At 42.3% G+C, this 17,050-nt stretch overlaps 2 protein-coding genes across 2 annotated transcripts in view; one reads left to right on the forward strand and one right to left on the reverse strand.

Moving 5' to 3' along the window:
* The window catches only part of LOC133395916 (oxysterol-binding protein-related protein 10), a 56,722-nt gene extending 45,373 nt beyond the window's left edge, over nucleotides 1-11,349 (forward strand). Inside the window, exons 7-13 of the mRNA XM_061665219.1 lie at nucleotides 90-220; nucleotides 5,223-5,372; nucleotides 5,491-5,989; nucleotides 8,569-8,755; nucleotides 9,589-9,771; nucleotides 9,832-9,985; nucleotides 10,668-11,349. Coding sequence (XP_061521203.1) covers nucleotides 90-220; nucleotides 5,223-5,372; nucleotides 5,491-5,989; nucleotides 8,569-8,755; nucleotides 9,589-9,771; nucleotides 9,832-9,985; nucleotides 10,668-10,718 — 1,355 coding nt within the window. The 3' untranslated portion in view covers nucleotides 10,719-11,349. The remainder of the gene's footprint in view (nucleotides 1-89; nucleotides 221-5,222; nucleotides 5,373-5,490; nucleotides 5,990-8,568; nucleotides 8,756-9,588; nucleotides 9,772-9,831; nucleotides 9,986-10,667) is intronic.
* A 784-nt stretch (nucleotides 11,350-12,133) lies between these two features.
* Nucleotides 12,134-17,050, reverse strand: part of stt3b (STT3 oligosaccharyltransferase complex catalytic subunit B) — a 78,306-nt gene continuing 73,389 nt past the window's right edge. The window contains exon 16 of the mRNA XM_061665218.1: nucleotides 12,134-15,337. Coding sequence (XP_061521202.1) covers nucleotides 15,263-15,337 — 75 coding nt within the window. The 3' untranslated portion in view covers nucleotides 12,134-15,262. The remainder of the gene's footprint in view (nucleotides 15,338-17,050) is intronic.

Raw genomic sequence — 17,050 nt, forward strand, 5'->3', positions numbered from 1 at the left:
TGTCATTCCCGCCAAGCCAATTGGGCATCAATACACGCAGATCAATAAACCCCTTCGGCTTTGGCTCTGACCCACTGTCATTTACTCAGATGGCGCTCCTGTGTGGACGGTACCAAAGTCACCCTCAGGGCAGCATCTGAAAAACGGCGGCCTGACTCCTCTTCGCTCCGCCGAGGCCTCGCCAGCCCTCAGGGAAAGGAGCCCGTCACACGCTGCCCAGGTGAGACGGCTCATTTTTGACTGATCGCGCTTTTTCTCTACTTGTCCTTTGTCTAAAGTTTCCAAGCACGATTGGCATCACGCCACCAAAAACGCAGACCTGTGCTGTTATTTTCTTGTAAGACTCTGCTGTGTTTTGCTATTTCTGCGTGTGAAGCCACAACAGAAGGGCACGTCTGCCTCAAGGTTTTGAGGTTCCTGGTTCGAAACTCTGCTCAGGCCTTCCTGTGTGAAGTTTGCGTGTGCAATGTTAGGTTAATTGAAGACTTCCAAATGTCCATAGGTGTGAACTTGTGGTTGTGTTTGTGTGCCCTGCAATTGGCTGGCGACGATTACAAAGTATATAAAAAATGATGATAGTGGCAGTTTGACTCTGGAAGTAATAATTATTATTAATGATTCCTACCACCATGGCCTCACTCACATCACACTATTAGTATACATCTTGTGCTGCCTTGTGTGTTAAATCATTATGTGTGTGTGTTAAATTACATTATGTTGTTTCTGATTTAAACCAGCAGAGGTCAGCACAATGCTTTGTATAGACTTGACGTAGCTTTCTATCCATTAGCTGCACCACTTACCCTGTTCGGGGTCACAGGGAGCAAAAGCCTGACAATATCAGAGTACATATAGAAACAAACATCGAGTCACACTCACATTCACACCATCACTGAGTGGGAACTGGACCCACGTTTCCTGCACAGAAGTCAGGGAACCAATAATACACGCTATCGGTGCCATGATGGCGTATGAATTGTCTAAAATAGTGCTTGTCGAAACAAACTTGCAAAAAATATAATTCACAGAAACGGTGTGAATAGCAGGCGGATTGAGCGCTTTTTCATTCAACAGAACACGACTCATTCATCACTTTTTTAGCTTCGTAATTCAGTCAATGTGAACAACTACAGTTCCAATGTCCCCCATTTGAGAGTCCCATGATAGCAAATGACGGGGATCGAAGAGAGGGGGGGGGGAAACAATCCTCTTGCCCCTACAAGGATGTTTGAGTGGGATATAGATCACATCAAAGTCATACAAAGGTCAATGTGAGATGAAAACTTGTCCTATCTGTGCTTTTGGTATACACAAACATGCATTGCACCATGGTGTTTTGCAAAAAGGATAGATAGAGAGAAATAGAGGGGGGAAAGTGAGCAACCGTGGAGGACCGGTAGCAAAAGGAAAACACGAGACTGGATTGCGGAGACAGTTTGGGTAGGGAGAGTGACGATGATGTAACAGGGGAGCAGGAATGAGCAGTGGAACCAAAGGAGGAGGGATGAAGGAAACGGTGGCAAAGAAAAGATTACGTGTTATAGCACAGCGGAGGAAAACACGACAAATGTATTCAACAGAATTGGACTTCAAAAGGATTTAGGGAGGAGAGGAATAAGAAATCAAACAAATGCGCTGGAGCAAGTCATTCCTTTCAGTAGAGAGAGTCGCTTATTGCAGCTTTGCAAAAGTGCACGTCGAAGTAAAGCAATAAAAAGTCTACCCCAATAAAACGCTTTCAAAATGATTGACTCGTCATTTGGCCCCACCAACTTCATATTATATTGGACCCTTGATGTGGCGGAAGCTCAAAAGTTAACCGTTAAGGATGTTAGTGTGGCTCGTTTTCTAGTTAGCCTGTAAAGTGCAGAAAAAAAAAAATCAGCTTTAATGACGATGACAGGCTGACCTTGGAACGGTAAGGAATTTGCCCATTTCAGGACTAATAAAGGCCTATTCTATTCTGAGCAGGCTGCGATGACAGCCCCCAGTGAGGAAGAGGAGGAGTCAACCAAGTGAGGGGGGTGGAATACTGAATCCAAGGTGGAGGAGGAAGGGGAAGTGATGTCACGAGAGAAATGAGAGGGGAGGGCAGAAGTGAGGAGGAGGAAGTAAAAAGCACCCGTCTGAAAACGGCACAGGGATGATGGGAAGCAGCAGAAGGAGAAGACGTCACGGGGACTTACCTCTGAGCTTTGTTTCACCACTTGTTTTCCAGGGTGGGTGGTGGGCACAGCAGCTGCTCACTCCCACAACTCGACAGTGAAGAGATGAAGATGTGTTATTATGGGCGCTTAGCAGAGATTTCAACACAACTTTGTCTTTGCTCCTGTTAGAGTGCTTTGCTGGTGTTGAGGCTACTTTTTTTTTTTTTTTTTTTTTTTTTCTTGCCCTTTTATGGAGATGAAGTCCAGTTGTATGCAGGCTAAGTATTTAGAAGCACAACAGGACAATGTGAGTGTTTCGTGTGATGCATGTGCCACTTTTTTTTTTTTCCTGGTTTTTGCATGCCATTTTCTATATGAGGTGAGTTAGTTAGAGCCTACAGGCAGAACACTTGCTGCACTGTATGTATTAAATGGCTTCTTGATTTGTTTACAGATGAAAAGCATGCCACCAAAACCTGACAGGACAGAACTGCAACAACTGTTGTTTAAGTTCATGCATGCCTATTCGCCAACCAAAATGTATTTGAATGGAAAAGCGTTGCTTAATGTGGAAAATATTTGCATCTAATGCACATGTGTGAAACCCAAGGCCCGGGGGCCAGAGCTGGCCCACTATATCATTTCAGGTGGCCCGCATAAGCAAATCATGTTCATGTGCTTCATGTTCTTCTGGACCAAAATTTCAAATTGTCATCACTTTTAAGAACGTTGAGAATTGCAAGCATTTTAAAATGAGAAAAGGAGCGACGCGGGGAGCCAGATGCGTTTAGCGTTTGGACCATTTTCAACTGTACGAAAACAAGGAACTGGGACAAAATTTAAGGGGGGAAAAAAAGACCAAATCCGAATCATCCAAAATCTTGGGCCTATGAAAAGCGAGGTCCGACTGTATATGTAATGATATGATGAGCCGATTATACATTTATATGGTTTCGCAGTCATAATGGCCCTCTGAGGGAAACCGTAACTACAATGCGGCCTGTGACAAAAATGAGTTTGACACCCATGTGATTTATCTATTCAGTTGAGAGATCATATAGATATATTTGGGGGAAACTTTTCATATTACCCTTCTAATTATTAGTTTAGGTAGATTTATCTCTAATCATAAAGTCGCTCCACTTCAGGTAATGCAATCAGAGAGCTCGCTTTAAAAAGATTTGAATTGGTCAGAGAGCTATTTTAATTGTTTTAGTGTTAATTTGCTCGGGTGTAGACCTGCACTGCATCACACTTTCTAACATTCTGCTCCCTTAATGAAGCTAGCAAAATGAATGCAATAAAATATTCAAAACGCTTCTCAGTTTGATGCAAGGCAGTTTTTCCTATGCCATTGTAAACTACAACCAAAATAATAAACGTCCTGTAATGTTATATGAATGAATGAATGTGAATCTGTCTCCGACGGCGTCAATTAAAACTGAGTATTGTTATCCAATAATGATGCTCCGGATATTGTTGAACATGTATGAGGCATAATGCAGGCGACATTTAAAAGGACACATCGAAGGCATTCAAATTCTGTGCCGACAGCACTTTGCCATTGAAGAGCTCCTGCAGAAGTGCAGCAATTTCCTGTTACAGTCAAGAACCTTTTTAATAAATTAGAACCGCTGGAATCATAACAGACTTCTCCGGGCTACAAACGCCTTTAAAATATACCCCAACAAGTCACGGGATCCCGGAACACGTGTGCACGCTGCGTGGCTTTTGCATGCAATGAAATATTCAGGTGACAGGCAGGCACTCGTGTCCTGGAAATCTCTCCCGTGCGCATTTCCACTTCTCTGCACACACACACGCCATGCAATCAAGCACCCGGGGAATTCCACATCCTGGTTGAGCCTGGCTCGATTGTTGCTTTTCCTCATTATTTCCAGCGGCATTGTCATCAAAATAAGATCCCTACAACGGTATTGCACAAAAGCAGCGATGGAGGATAAGCAGCAGTGAGGTAGAGTGGGCGCAGAGAGAGTTTTGTGGCCCGCAGGCGCGGGAGCACTTTGTGCATTATACATTAGAATCTTCTTTTTTTTCTTCTTGCTACCTCCGTCAAGTTACCGCAGGAGATATCAAAGGCATCGGCTCCCATTTGAGCGCTCTATCCGCCTTCAGTCGAATGCTGGGAAACAAAACAGAGCACGCACTCTGCTTTGACCAGTCGCGTATCAGGGCTGAAGGCAAACAAGAAATACAAGCACGCGTACTACGACATGCTGAAAGTGGTTTGATGGATGCATCGACTGCAGTGAAAAGTGTACAAAGTTGTGCCCCCCCCCCTCCCCCCTATGCGAGAGGTTCACTGTCATTGATGGAAAGAAGAAAGCTTTATCTTCTCCCTCTCGGCCTTTCCAAGTTAAGGCCTCCATAAGAAACATCACATGAAAACAAATTGTTTCTCTCATATATATTGTTGCTCTGACATTTACCCAGTTTTAAATTGTTCTCTTATCGGCTGTCGGATTTCATGCTGTCGCAGACGTGTCAAAACGCTGAATATCGATGCCAATAAAATCAGCCAGGCCGATAACATTGCGTTACAAAACTTTTTTTTTTTTTTTTTTTCCCTCCCTCCTCCAACTGATTTAGGACAATTTTGCATCGCTAAATCCGAAAATGATATCAGTTTCTCTTGTTCAGGTCAGGTTCTTATGCCAAGTTGATTTATTTATTTATTTTCTAAATCTGATTTTCTTGCTAAATCGATTACTTTTTTTTTTTTTTTTTTTTTTACATTACCATGTTTTTTGAAATTAATATTTCTCATCTGAGATGGGTTTTTAAGAGAAAACGCTCACAGCCCCTGATATAAAGCCTAAAAATATCTGTACATGTAAACAAAAACGAAAGGGGGGGAAAAAAAATAACATGGCCATAGTTCCAAAAGTTGAGCAAAACCAATGTGATTCAGCATTGTCCTAAATCAGCTGTACAAAATCTCGGACAATGAATTTGTTGTCGACCATTGATCGGTTTATCCCTAAAAAGTAGAGCGGATTAGCGAACCATTTAGCTACAAATTCAAATACTCTGATTTTGCTTTTGTCTGGACAGCACCAGGCAGGGCTGGCAGACATCAGCCAAAGCGAGGAAGTGACGGACACGGAGGACAACGAGGAGGAGGACCTGGGCGTCCTGGATGACCAGAGGAGCGTCATTCTCCACTTGCTCTCCCAGCTCAAACTGGGAATGGACCTCACCCGGGTGAGACTCTCAATCGCTGACCTTTAAATGTGAATCGCGAGAACAAGTCCGCTTTTGTCTTGTATGGAAAATGCCAGCGGTTCTTTCTGAGGAAGGATTTTCCTTGTGGTTTTCCTAGGTGGTGCTGCCTACTTTTATCCTGGAAAAGCGCTCACTGCTGGAGATGTACGCCAACTTCATGGCCCATCCGGACTTGTTCCTGTCAATCACAGCTGGAGTTACAGCCGAGGACCGCATAGTCCGCTTCGTGGAGTACTACCTGACCTCCTTCACCGAGGGGCGAAAGGGGGCTGTTGCCAAGAAGCCCTACAACCCCATTCTGGGGGAGACCTTCCACTGCTCTTGGGAAGTGCCTCGGGACAAAGTCAAGCCTTCGGTCAGAGCGAACCAGGGGTCTGCCCGGGAATCGGGCGGGGGCCCCAACAACGCGCGGCAAGGTGACGACGCACCGGGAGGCCGCTGCAGAGTCCGCTTTGTGGCCGAGCAGGTGTCCCATCATCCGCCGGTTTCAGCGTTTTACTGCGAGTGCAGAGAGAGGCGGCTGTGCGTCAACGCGCACGTCTGGACCAAGAGCAAATTCATGGGCATGTCTATAGGAGTGTCCATGGTTGGAGAAGGTGAGTCTTTCCCAACCAGCACTTTTCAATCGTCTTGACTCCCTAACGAAGATTAGAAGATCTACTAAACAGGAATGTAATACAGTGGTACCTTGACTTAAAAGTGAGCCAATTTCGGAGTTTTTCACACTACGGACTGTCGCTTGGGCGATTTTTCATTTTGCTTTTCAAATTTTAACACGCGAGTGCGCTTCAGATAGGCCACAGCTTGAGGGGAGTCGGCCAAAAAAAGGAGAGGCACACTCACAGACAGACTTCTAGCTGTTTATCAAAAGGGACAAGCAGCCAAACGGACTAATACAAAATGAAAACACTGAAGGAGCATGAAGCAGATGTCATGTTTCTGGAGTTATTTTGCAAAGGAGTGTTTTTCTTTATGAAAAACATGAAACCAAAAAAATGATGGTGCTTTTTAGGGCTCATGCAGATGAATGACACTTCAATTCATTGCAACGGGGATATTATTGTACATTGTAAATTGGGGCGCTCTTTCTTAGACCCCTGCTCGAAAAACTTGGATTTTTGGAAATGGATTTTATAACTTTTGTTGAACTAAGAAAAGGTGCTTAAAAGATAACCACTGAACTTTTAATGCTTGGGGATATAATTGGAATGACAATTCTGAGGAGCATTACAAATAAGTACTATACAGCAGATTATTTTACAACGTATGCATATATTATATAAGACAATAGATTCTGATATGTATTTTTTAAAACTACATTTTAGATATGTTTGATTCCTTTTTTAATGCACTTCGTATACTTGACACTTTGAGCTCTATTTTTGTGACCAGCGTAACTGGCGCGGCAGGCGGCAGAAATCTGTGCAGGAGCAGGCTAGACGGAGTGTTGCTAATTTCGCAGATGAGCGCAAATCGACCTATTTGAAAGAGGGGCTGTGGGAGCGAACAGTCGATTTCAATCAAATCAAAGCAGCTTCTCTCCTTCCCATTAAATGTGGCACACCGAGTCTTGCGCGGGGACATCAAGATGCGAACCGTACGTCCCTGAAGCGTCGTCCCCGCTCTCGGCCGGTGTGGCGACAGACAACGTGAGCGGATACCCTCGTCAAACACCGAACGAGCTGGTGACAACTGCTGGCGACTTCAATATGTCCGTGGACCGCATGAGTCTATCCTCGCCTCCCATCGTTGGTGTGCCCCCACCCTTAGCTGCGCTGGCCAGTGGGATGAATTGACAAAAATATAATCATAATAATTCATTCCAGATTCAGAGGGTTTGATGCCTGCTGGCATATGGCATACGTCTGAAATCTAGTACACCTATCCGCCGACCTCAGACTCCTTTGACCGCCTGCGCCCCGATCAAATTCGCCCCCAAATTGCGTTCGGCCAACTGCGCCAAAATTTAGATGTGGTCTCAGCTGTCTTCTGTTAACAGCGCAACTTTGCTTCCAATCACCAGGCACGGAGGAGACCTTATACACAAACGGAATTACGTTGAGTGCCGAGTCATGCTTTCTGTCGCCCCTGTGGGCAGGCAATCACGGGCAGGAGCAGCTGATGCCGGTGACCTTCACTGCAAGCGCAACTGATTGCTGACTTTGTGCCACTGCAATTATAATCAGTGTAGAGCACAACAGAGTCCTGTTGTACGTATGTGAAGTGCCTTACTGCACTGATTTTAAATCAGGAATTCACGGGAGTGAACATACAGCCATTAAGACGCATTTCCCTTTCCTGTGGTAGGGAGTATTTGAAGGCCTGTATTATGCGCACCACAGTACGCGTTGTGGTTGGCCTTTCTTTTGGAAAAGTGTTCGTGATCATTCGTGGACCCATTTTTTAAAATTATTATTATTATTTATTTATTTATTTTTTTTAAATCGGTTTTCACATGATTCAGTGGAACCTTGTCTCTTGAACACCGCTGTTCATGAACAACATTGAGGAACAAATATTGGTTTGGTTCACAACCAATGCGCAGTGTGAACTTCGTGCACTCAGAGCATCATGTAATTCACACACAGAGATGCATCTTTTTGTCTTTCCACTAAATTAGCATTAGATTGATGGATGGATGGATGGACACGAAATGACACAAATGGTGCGTTCTATTATGCACAATAACAGTGTTTGTTTTCCCGCTCGTCCATATCGGATTATATTGAGCATTCAAATTAGTATGGCAGTTCGACATAACTATTGTCATAAAGATTATCGCTGTATCTAATTACCAAAAACCGCCGCTGTTAATGTTAACTTTAACAAGGAAGGAACTATTGGCCTCTTAAAATGCCTTTCCTTGATTATCCAATTAATTTATTGGTTGAATGCTTCGTTGTGTTTTGTTGCGCACGTGAACACTTGGAACGACGATGAAAAAAGTGTTTTAATAGTTTAACGGGAGACAAAAGGGCCAGTGTGGGCGCTTGTCAGCTGCGCCGATATAAAAACACGGGGGGGGGGGGGGGGAAGAACAAGTAATCGCAACACAGGAAGGCATCAGTTCCTCCAAAGTACGTCATTGGTCCAGGACTTTATTTTTCTTGTGTGTGGCGCACGTCAATGCCTTGGGCTTTTTCTTAATGCTACTTAACTTCCGTCCTTCTGCCAGGGGTGCTGTGTCTCGTGGAGCATGAGGAGGAGTACGTCTTCTCGCTGCCCTCCGCCTACGCCCGCTCCATCCTCACCGTGCCCTGGGTGGAACTGGGAGGAAAAGTCTCCATCAACTGTGCCAAGAGCGGCTACTCGGCCACTGTCACTTTCCACACGAAACCGTTCTATGGCGGCAAAGTGCACAGGTGAGTGTCTGTATTTCCATTCAGTGATTTTATAAACTACTATGTGATTAAAAACATCCCAGTACAGAACAGACTCAGTTTAATTTAAATTATTTATTCTTGCACCATTTGCCATGGTTTGTACATTTTTTTGCTACTTATCCAGTCCAGGATACAGGTGAGGTAAAAATTCAATTAGTTGTACCTTTTTATGTTTGACCCCAAAGTACCAGAAGCTTCTTGGATTAAAGCTCACTCAAAATCAATATTTAACCCCAAAAGGTTGAAGCTAAAAAGTGGGATTTTGGGGTCCGATCACAAGATGGAGCAATGTGTCTATTTACATTTTTTTGTATATACTTGTGAGGATGAGCTGTACAGAAAATGGGTGGATACAGTACACAAGGGTCGCGGGCGTGCTGGAGGCCATCCCAGCTCAAATGATCCTCGAGCATTTTAGACAAAAGTGACATCATCAATGACCTCTAGGGGGCATTCAAGGATTGGCCACTGACATAAGTTTAGGTCAAATCAGCATTACAACTGACAGAAATAATGGGCGCTAACTTACTGTAATTAAATGACTTTATTGCAATTACTTTAATAAATGTTATTGACATGCTTACTCTAACTTTCTCACTGTCCCGGCTATACGGACGGGCATCGTCCAGAGTTTTGAGTCCGTTTGACACTTTTTTTTTTTCCTCCCCCCACGCTGCGTTGCTTGAACGCGACATGCTCCTCCTCGTGTACATTCTTCAGTTTTGCTATTTGCGGCAGGGGATCTAAATTTTCCATATTTCCTCTTGAATGAAGTGAATATTTTACTAACGGCGTTTGTTTGTCGGTCATAGAGTGACTGCAGAGGTCAAACACACTCCGACCAACACCATCGTGTGTAAAGCGCAGGGTGAGTGGAACGGAACCCTGGAGTTCACCTACAGCAGCGGGGAAACCAAAGTGATCGACACAGCCAAGCTCGCCGTAACCAGGAAGAAGCTGCGCCCGCTAGAGAAGCAAGGATGCACCGAGTCCAGGTATGAAGACTTAACAGACAAGAGTCGAGATGGAAATTGACTGGAATTGTGCGCTTGTAGGCGGTTATGGCAACATGTGACCAAGTCGCTGAAAGACTGCAACATGGACGAGGCGACGGAGCACAAACACGGCCTTGAAGAGCACCAGAGGGTGGACGAGAGACGAAGAGTAGCTGATAACAAAGCCTGGACACCCAAATACTTCACTAAGGAGGTCATATGCTCATGCAACTGTCCCCACACATACTTGAATCTGTAAAATGTGTATTTTTCTCTCTCCTAATTATACAAATATGCAGTTATATACTGTAAGCGTCCAAATGGAGGAGCTGTATCCATTTTGATACACCATCTCCATTGATGTTTGCAGTATGTCAGTGACTGTCGAACATTTTACACCAGGCAGACGTTTTAAACAAATGCTTCAATATAAAATCTTCATTTAAAATGGATTGCACATACAAGTTAAATGTTTCAAAACAGTCATAGAAGATTAAATGCAAATGTATTGTCTTTTACCAGTCCAAAGTCATCCGGGATGCGCTCCAGGTTACCTACGACCCTAATGAGGAAAAGCGGTCACTTTCTGTCACCTGGAAGTAGGCTGGCGCTTATCATTACGAACACGAAAAGGTCTATTAGCGCTTGTCCTCATTAGGGTCAGTTAGGTAGAGTAGCCAAAAATTGTACTCAAGTCAAATTATTCCATGGTAAGACGACTCAAGTAAAAGAAAAAAAATAACCCTCCAAATTAAGTACTCTGTGGATTTAAAAAAAAATAAAAAATAAATACGAGCACTAACGAGTTACTTCTGATGATTTGTTATTTATTATTATTGTGTCAAACGCAGCGTTTGTCTTGCCTGTGCTAAAGTCAAGTGTACAACACATTGCAGGGAGACGGGTGGATGTACAACAATCCTCTGCGGAAGTCCGCCTCACAGTAAGTCCTCGCATCGCTTCTCGTGGCCACGGGTGGGAGGTCACTCACGGGTAGCGGCTGCTTCTTGAAACTCGAAAGCCCAACTATTGACTCAACTATGTCGCCATGGAGACACGGACAGGAAACTAGCAACAGTGCCAAAGGGACTCTCCACGTGTAACGAAGGACAACAGCATTTTGTATCGAGTTGATATAGGATTCTTTTCCTTCAATTTTTCACCTGTGCCGGGGCCTTTTTGCACACTCACACAAAGAACTCGTCAGCGGTGTTTTTACATCCAATACAATGTTTTCTCACATTAACACTAAAGTTGTTTGTAAGACACTTTTACCATTGTGTAGATATCTGCACCACTTTTGTAAGGTATGGCTCTATCTGCCAATCAGGGTAGTCATCTAGCAGCATCGATCATCACAAACCATTTTAAATATCATCGCCGATATAAATGTACTACATTAAATGACTATATAAAGTACAAGGTCAAGTTTTTAGACAGTACATTGGCTTTAATCCTAAAAGCAGCCTTGATTGTTTTGTCTGCACTTTGAATGTATCCAGACACATTTTCTATAATTTCCCCATTTTACATTGTATTATTTGTAGTCTCGGCCCATAAAGGCTTCCCTCTCCTCTCTTTTGTGTGACCCTAATGTGTTTATTGACTCACTCATTGATCATGTGGTTACATGATAGTCCAGTTAATGTTGGAGGTATTAAAGTCACTCTTATTTTCAATCTACCGATTTTTTAGATTATTTTTAAATGTATATTGTGTCTATATATATATTTGTGTTTATGTAAACAGAGCCGCTCGAACAGAGTGCTTTTAGACCCACTGTTATTGAACTTGAATTGTGTAATGCTGCAAAGATCCACTAGATGTCACTGTGTCTGATGGTAATGCCGAAGCAGCGCACCTTCAAACAAAGTCAGAAACGCCACAAAAATGACCTTCAGACATTTTCCACCAAATGTTAATTAAAGCCTTCCTGAAAAAAAAAAAACCCAAAATATTTTGTACAATATTTTCTAAAATCTATATTTTCGCCAACATTACATTACAGGCTGTGGTAAAGGTAGTGAAATTACGTGATAAACCCTTTTGATTGATCAATACTTTTTTTATAGTACAGTGTGCGTACTTTTGCCACCTCAAGGTTGTTTACGGGTACGAAAGCACTGAGACGTTTTCAGATGCTTCAGTAATATTTAGTCCGAATAAATGGCAGGAGACTCCTAACAAGTGCATATTAAGGGGAAAAACCCCAACACCGACTCTCATCAGTCTGTGAAGTGTTCAGTCACCTGAGGGTTATTGCTGCCACCCAGTGCAGCAAACACTGCACTGCACTAAACCTGCAAAGAAATACTTGGGAGAAAAGCTGTGGTTGCACTTCTTGGATTGGGAGAGGGCACAATGACAACACAGATGGTTTAATTTAAGTGTACATTTAAAGATGACTGAACAAACAGAGCAACAGTGTAAATGCTGAACATGAGAAGAAGAGCCAAGGGGGATTGAGTCAAAGAAACAAAACAACCCAAAAGAAAATCGAAATGGGTCAGGAACAAACGGCACTGAGACAAACGGAAAAAAGTACAAAATAATAAAAAAAAAAAGCAGCAGTGAGGGAAGTTTTGTTACTATCCTTAAAAAAAAATACAGGAGGGTTAGAAACGTCACATCACATTAAGGCTTTATCTGAACTCTCCTCTGGAAAGTAAACTGTTTAAGAGGAAGTGTGGTGATCGTGTGAAAGCCTAAAAAACATGGGAAGAGCACTAAGGAACCCTGGTGAGGAAAGAAAGAAATACAGAAATACAACAGCCGTACAGATGTGACAAAATGATCACGTCAGTCTGACGCATTTCGGATGCGAGGGAAGGCGTGCGCTTCGAGAATCTCTCTTTGACATGCCAACGCACAAAAAAAAAAAAAAAACAGTTTGGTGTCTTTTTGAAAACGAGATTTAAAAACAAAAAACCACACACCAAAAAAAAAAATACAAAAAAGCTGCTGGTTCCAGCTGCGTCCGTCCGAGTTATATACTACTGAACCATTCAAATGTGAGCCAAGCGAAACAGATGGCTTGCGATAGACAATCTAAGATTGGCCTTAACCATTTCGATTTTGACCACTGTCGTCGGCTTAAAAAAAAAAAACCCTTTCAACCCAAACTTTTTTTGTTTGTTTGTTTTGCTTTATGTAGTTTCCATCATAGTAAACGTAAAAATCCAAATGAGATTTAAGACATCGATGTGATACTTGGGTGAGTGTCATTACCAACTAAGGTATTTCAGACTAGTTCATGTTAACTAGCAAGAAATAAGACTATGAAAGGGCCACACTCCTAGGGACTGGGGGGTGGGAACACCAAAAAAAAACAACGAAATAGTAATCTTATAAAACTGAGTTGACTAAAATGTTGCAAGAATAAAGTCCTAACTTTTTTTTTTTTAACCAACTTTATTCATGTAATATTTTGACTTTATTCTCAAAATATTTCCATTTCTTCCTGGTATTATAATGAATATTCTGTTTAATATTTTATATATATATATATATTTTTTTTCTTGTAACATTCAACTTTATTCTAAATATGCTAACTTTTTTTCTTGTAAAACAGACTTGTCTTGTTTGACTTAATTCCAATAATTTTCTTCTGCCTGGTAATACTACAACTTTATTGGCGTAAAAGGATTACTTTCATTGCAATGACAATTTGTTTTAATTGCAAAATTACAACTTAATTCTCCTACACAGTGAACCCATTAATAACGAAAACTTGAAATTGACCGCTCAAAAAGCTTTATAAGGTACTGTATTTGCCTGTAGATACCACAAGATGGCAGCAAAAGACTACTTTTGTCAAAAAGAACCCCCACAACGTACTGCAACGGTTCCCTGGCACCCAAATGCCAACAGATGTCGTCAAAACAATACTGTTATTGCTTTGGAATGAGCACAAGATCAGTGAATAGGGGACTTTATCAGCAAATAACAGAATAGGGTCCCCAAAATACAGTCTGAATAGGCGAACTTGCAAATGCCGAATGGGTTCACTGTATTTAGATTTTTTTTTTCCCCCCCTCATGAAATGTCTACTACTGAAACGATGACTACTTTGTGTTCTAAATTGCAACTTATTTCTTGTAATATTCCCCCCCCCCCCTCGTATTCTTTGCAACTTTACTCCTAGCGTGGCCCAAAACAGCAACATTTGAACACCGATGAGCGGACGAGTGATACGAAATAGGACAAAGGTCTGGAGTGGAAGACAAAGGTGATTAAGTGCGTTTCCCTACAAAAGGGGGGAGAGCAAGGCAAAGACTGAAAGATTAGATAAACTCTTCTAAAGTATTCCCCGTTATCACTATCATTCTAGGTAACCCCCTGCCGTGCACCCGTTGGAACATTTCCAGTTTGCGAGGCCTCCGCACCCGTAGCTTAATGACGGGAGACGGCAAATGTGAGACGAGAGGCACTATGGCTTGCTCGCTCAACTCGAGCGCTCCCTCTGCAGAACCGGGAGGCCTTATTTAATAACATCACTACTTTTTACATATTGTTGCTTGCCTCTTTGGAGCAAAAATGTACAATCTAGGCTACTTATGAGTGGGGGGATGGGCGGCTTAGTAAAAATTCACATTCATTTCATCCATTAACAAAATCTCAAGGCCCTCTGTACAAGAATTATTGCATTCACTGATCTATTTGCTGTCGTACAAAAAAAAAAAAAAAAAACATCCACAACAAAACAATCAATTTCAAGAAAAAACTGCATATTTAAAAAAACAAAATCACAAGAATGCAATATATTATACTTTTTTGACATTTATCTTTACATAACAGTTACATGTTAGGCCAATTGGTTTGTAAATGATTAGAAAGGGAGGCGTGAGTGGGGGGCCAAGCAGACAAAAAGGAGGGGGGGGGGGGGGGGGGGAAAGGATTGTGAAGGTGAATTCAAATAGGTGGGTGACGTCCCTCCATACCGCATACGTTGGCGTGTACACGTGTCAGGAACGAGGCCTGGGCGCTTCCTCACTTTTTTTCCCCCCAGGAGTTCACGTGCCATGGAGCAAGGTCACGTCAATGGCTCTTTGGTGCAAAATGTTGCTACACCCCCCGGCCCCCTTTCTAAACCCTCGTCCCCGCCCCACCCCCGCGCACTGATAATCACCATCGTTTGTGTACCACAACAGTTTTAATCGACACAAACCAACAGAGCAGCCCGATGCCTTGCCACACATTCAAATACAAAGTTAAAAAAAAAAAAATTAAAAAACAAACAAAATCAATAGCAAAATCAAAAAAGTGGAGAAAAGAAGCAAGACAAAATTTCCCCCAAGATAAAATGGACAACGGTTTTCTGGAGCGAGCCAGAATTTGAGACTTCACCTTCCTCGCCACACGGGGGTGCTCTTAAAACGAACAAAACGCTTGAGCCCAAGTGCCACAGACATCCACACCCTGGTGCTCTTCTTCATTGTTTGTCAGAGGTTTCTTCGCATTGCATTTGTTTTCCTAGGAGAGTTCGTCGGGGTTACTTTTTTTGTACTTTCTTGCCTTTTTTCAGGAGCAGCTTGTTCTTGACGTAGCCCCGCTTCCTCTTGGCTGTCTGTATAGAAATGGGGGAGGGGGGTGGGGGGGACCTGCTATTAGCAAATGCGACAGATTTATTATTATGGTGACCCCACGTTATAACTCGGTTCATCTGCCACACCCTCGCTATATGGCAGCGCTGAGGTCTACTGGGTGTACACTAACAGACATTTGTGCATCTATGGTATGGTTGAACATTTATGCATTTAAATTTTCAACGTTCAACACTTTTATATTACGGGTTCAGTTTTACAGTCAACGTTTATTTGCTTTTTGCGGAACGTCACGTGACCAAACCCAGGAAATCGTGTATGCTTCAATGAATAAAGCAACTACGGGTTTAATGACATAATTGTTTGAACCCAAACTTGCTAAAATTTTGTTTTCTTGATGGCTAGTGTCTTCGGACAAGTTAAATACATGACCGAAATAATATGTAAACAAAAACAAAGCCTAAACATGGGATATTGTCAACTTTGGTAGCTCTTGAAGACAACTTGTGCAAAACAAAAGACAGCGAAGGTGTTTCATATTCCTACAGTTGATTTGTCTCAGGGCTCCAACAGTTCACCTGAACCGTTGGGAAGTGCTTCAACCTGTTTGACCGAACGGGGAAGTTGGTTGTGCACAACCAGCTACTGAGAAGGATAAAAACGCAGTGTGAAGCAAGCATGCGTTGATTATTATTTGGGAAACTGTGAGAGTGAGTCTTTCCGTTTCCTCAAAGTTAGTTTGCCATTTGTTGACAGCAGAAGTGATACTTTTATGAAGTTTAAATGTGTTTCACGCATGTGCGAAAAGTACAACGTTAAAAAAGCAATTACATGGTCTCACTATCATGTGGATTTTCACCTATGGCAGTTTGGGTCAGGGAACGAAACCCCTGCAATAAACTGGGTTTCACTGCCGAGTCATTATTGCATATTGGTATGAAAAACATTGAAGCCGAGAGTATAAAACAACAGTCAAATGAGAAACAAAAGTATGGCGATAACAGAGCGTGCCTTCTTGTGCAGCTTTACCTTGTTCGTAAACTATGTCATTGAGCGCCGTTTGTAACCTCAAAACGTCACCTAAAATTCCTGTGAATGTGTAATTTTGAAAGAAAATGGCAAAAGACAAACGTATCATATCACTTGTTTTGCCACAATTCTGAAGGACTCGAGCAACTTCTAGCATAATTTAGAGCACTCTAATCAACTACACCGCATGTGTAGAAGCGAGCGAGAACTTACCAAAATGTAAATGAAATAATGAAAATATACATTTTTTGGGAGCGGGGCGGTATTACTACCTCTTAAAGGGGACATGATAAAAAATTGACTTTTAGATTGCTTGTTTACAAATAGTTGGAAGTGCCTGTCCACCCATCAGGTGTTAAATTGAACAACAATCAACTAGCAAAAAAAACCCAAAACATAAGATCAGCATATAACCTAGGAACTGCTTTACATAGTGAAAACAATGAACACGACTAGTTTATCACGCCTTCCAGGGTTTTAACACCTTGGACAACTCACTTTGAGCCAGAAACAACTTCGCTTACCATGTACCAATTTACAAACAACATTTGTCCAGGGTATGACTAATTTGGGGCATCACTAAATGAGCCATGAAAAAAAATGTCGTATCCTAAATTCTGCAAATACAAATATTGATCAGTTTTGATGGACATTTATTATCTAGGTGTGTAAGAGTACTACTGTAAGTTTCATTTAAAAAGCGGGAA

Source organism: Phycodurus eques, chromosome 20, assembly GCF_024500275.1.
Source record: "Phycodurus eques isolate BA_2022a chromosome 20, UOR_Pequ_1.1, whole genome shotgun sequence".
Lineage (NCBI taxonomy): Eukaryota > Metazoa > Chordata > Actinopteri > Syngnathiformes > Syngnathidae > Phycodurus > Phycodurus eques.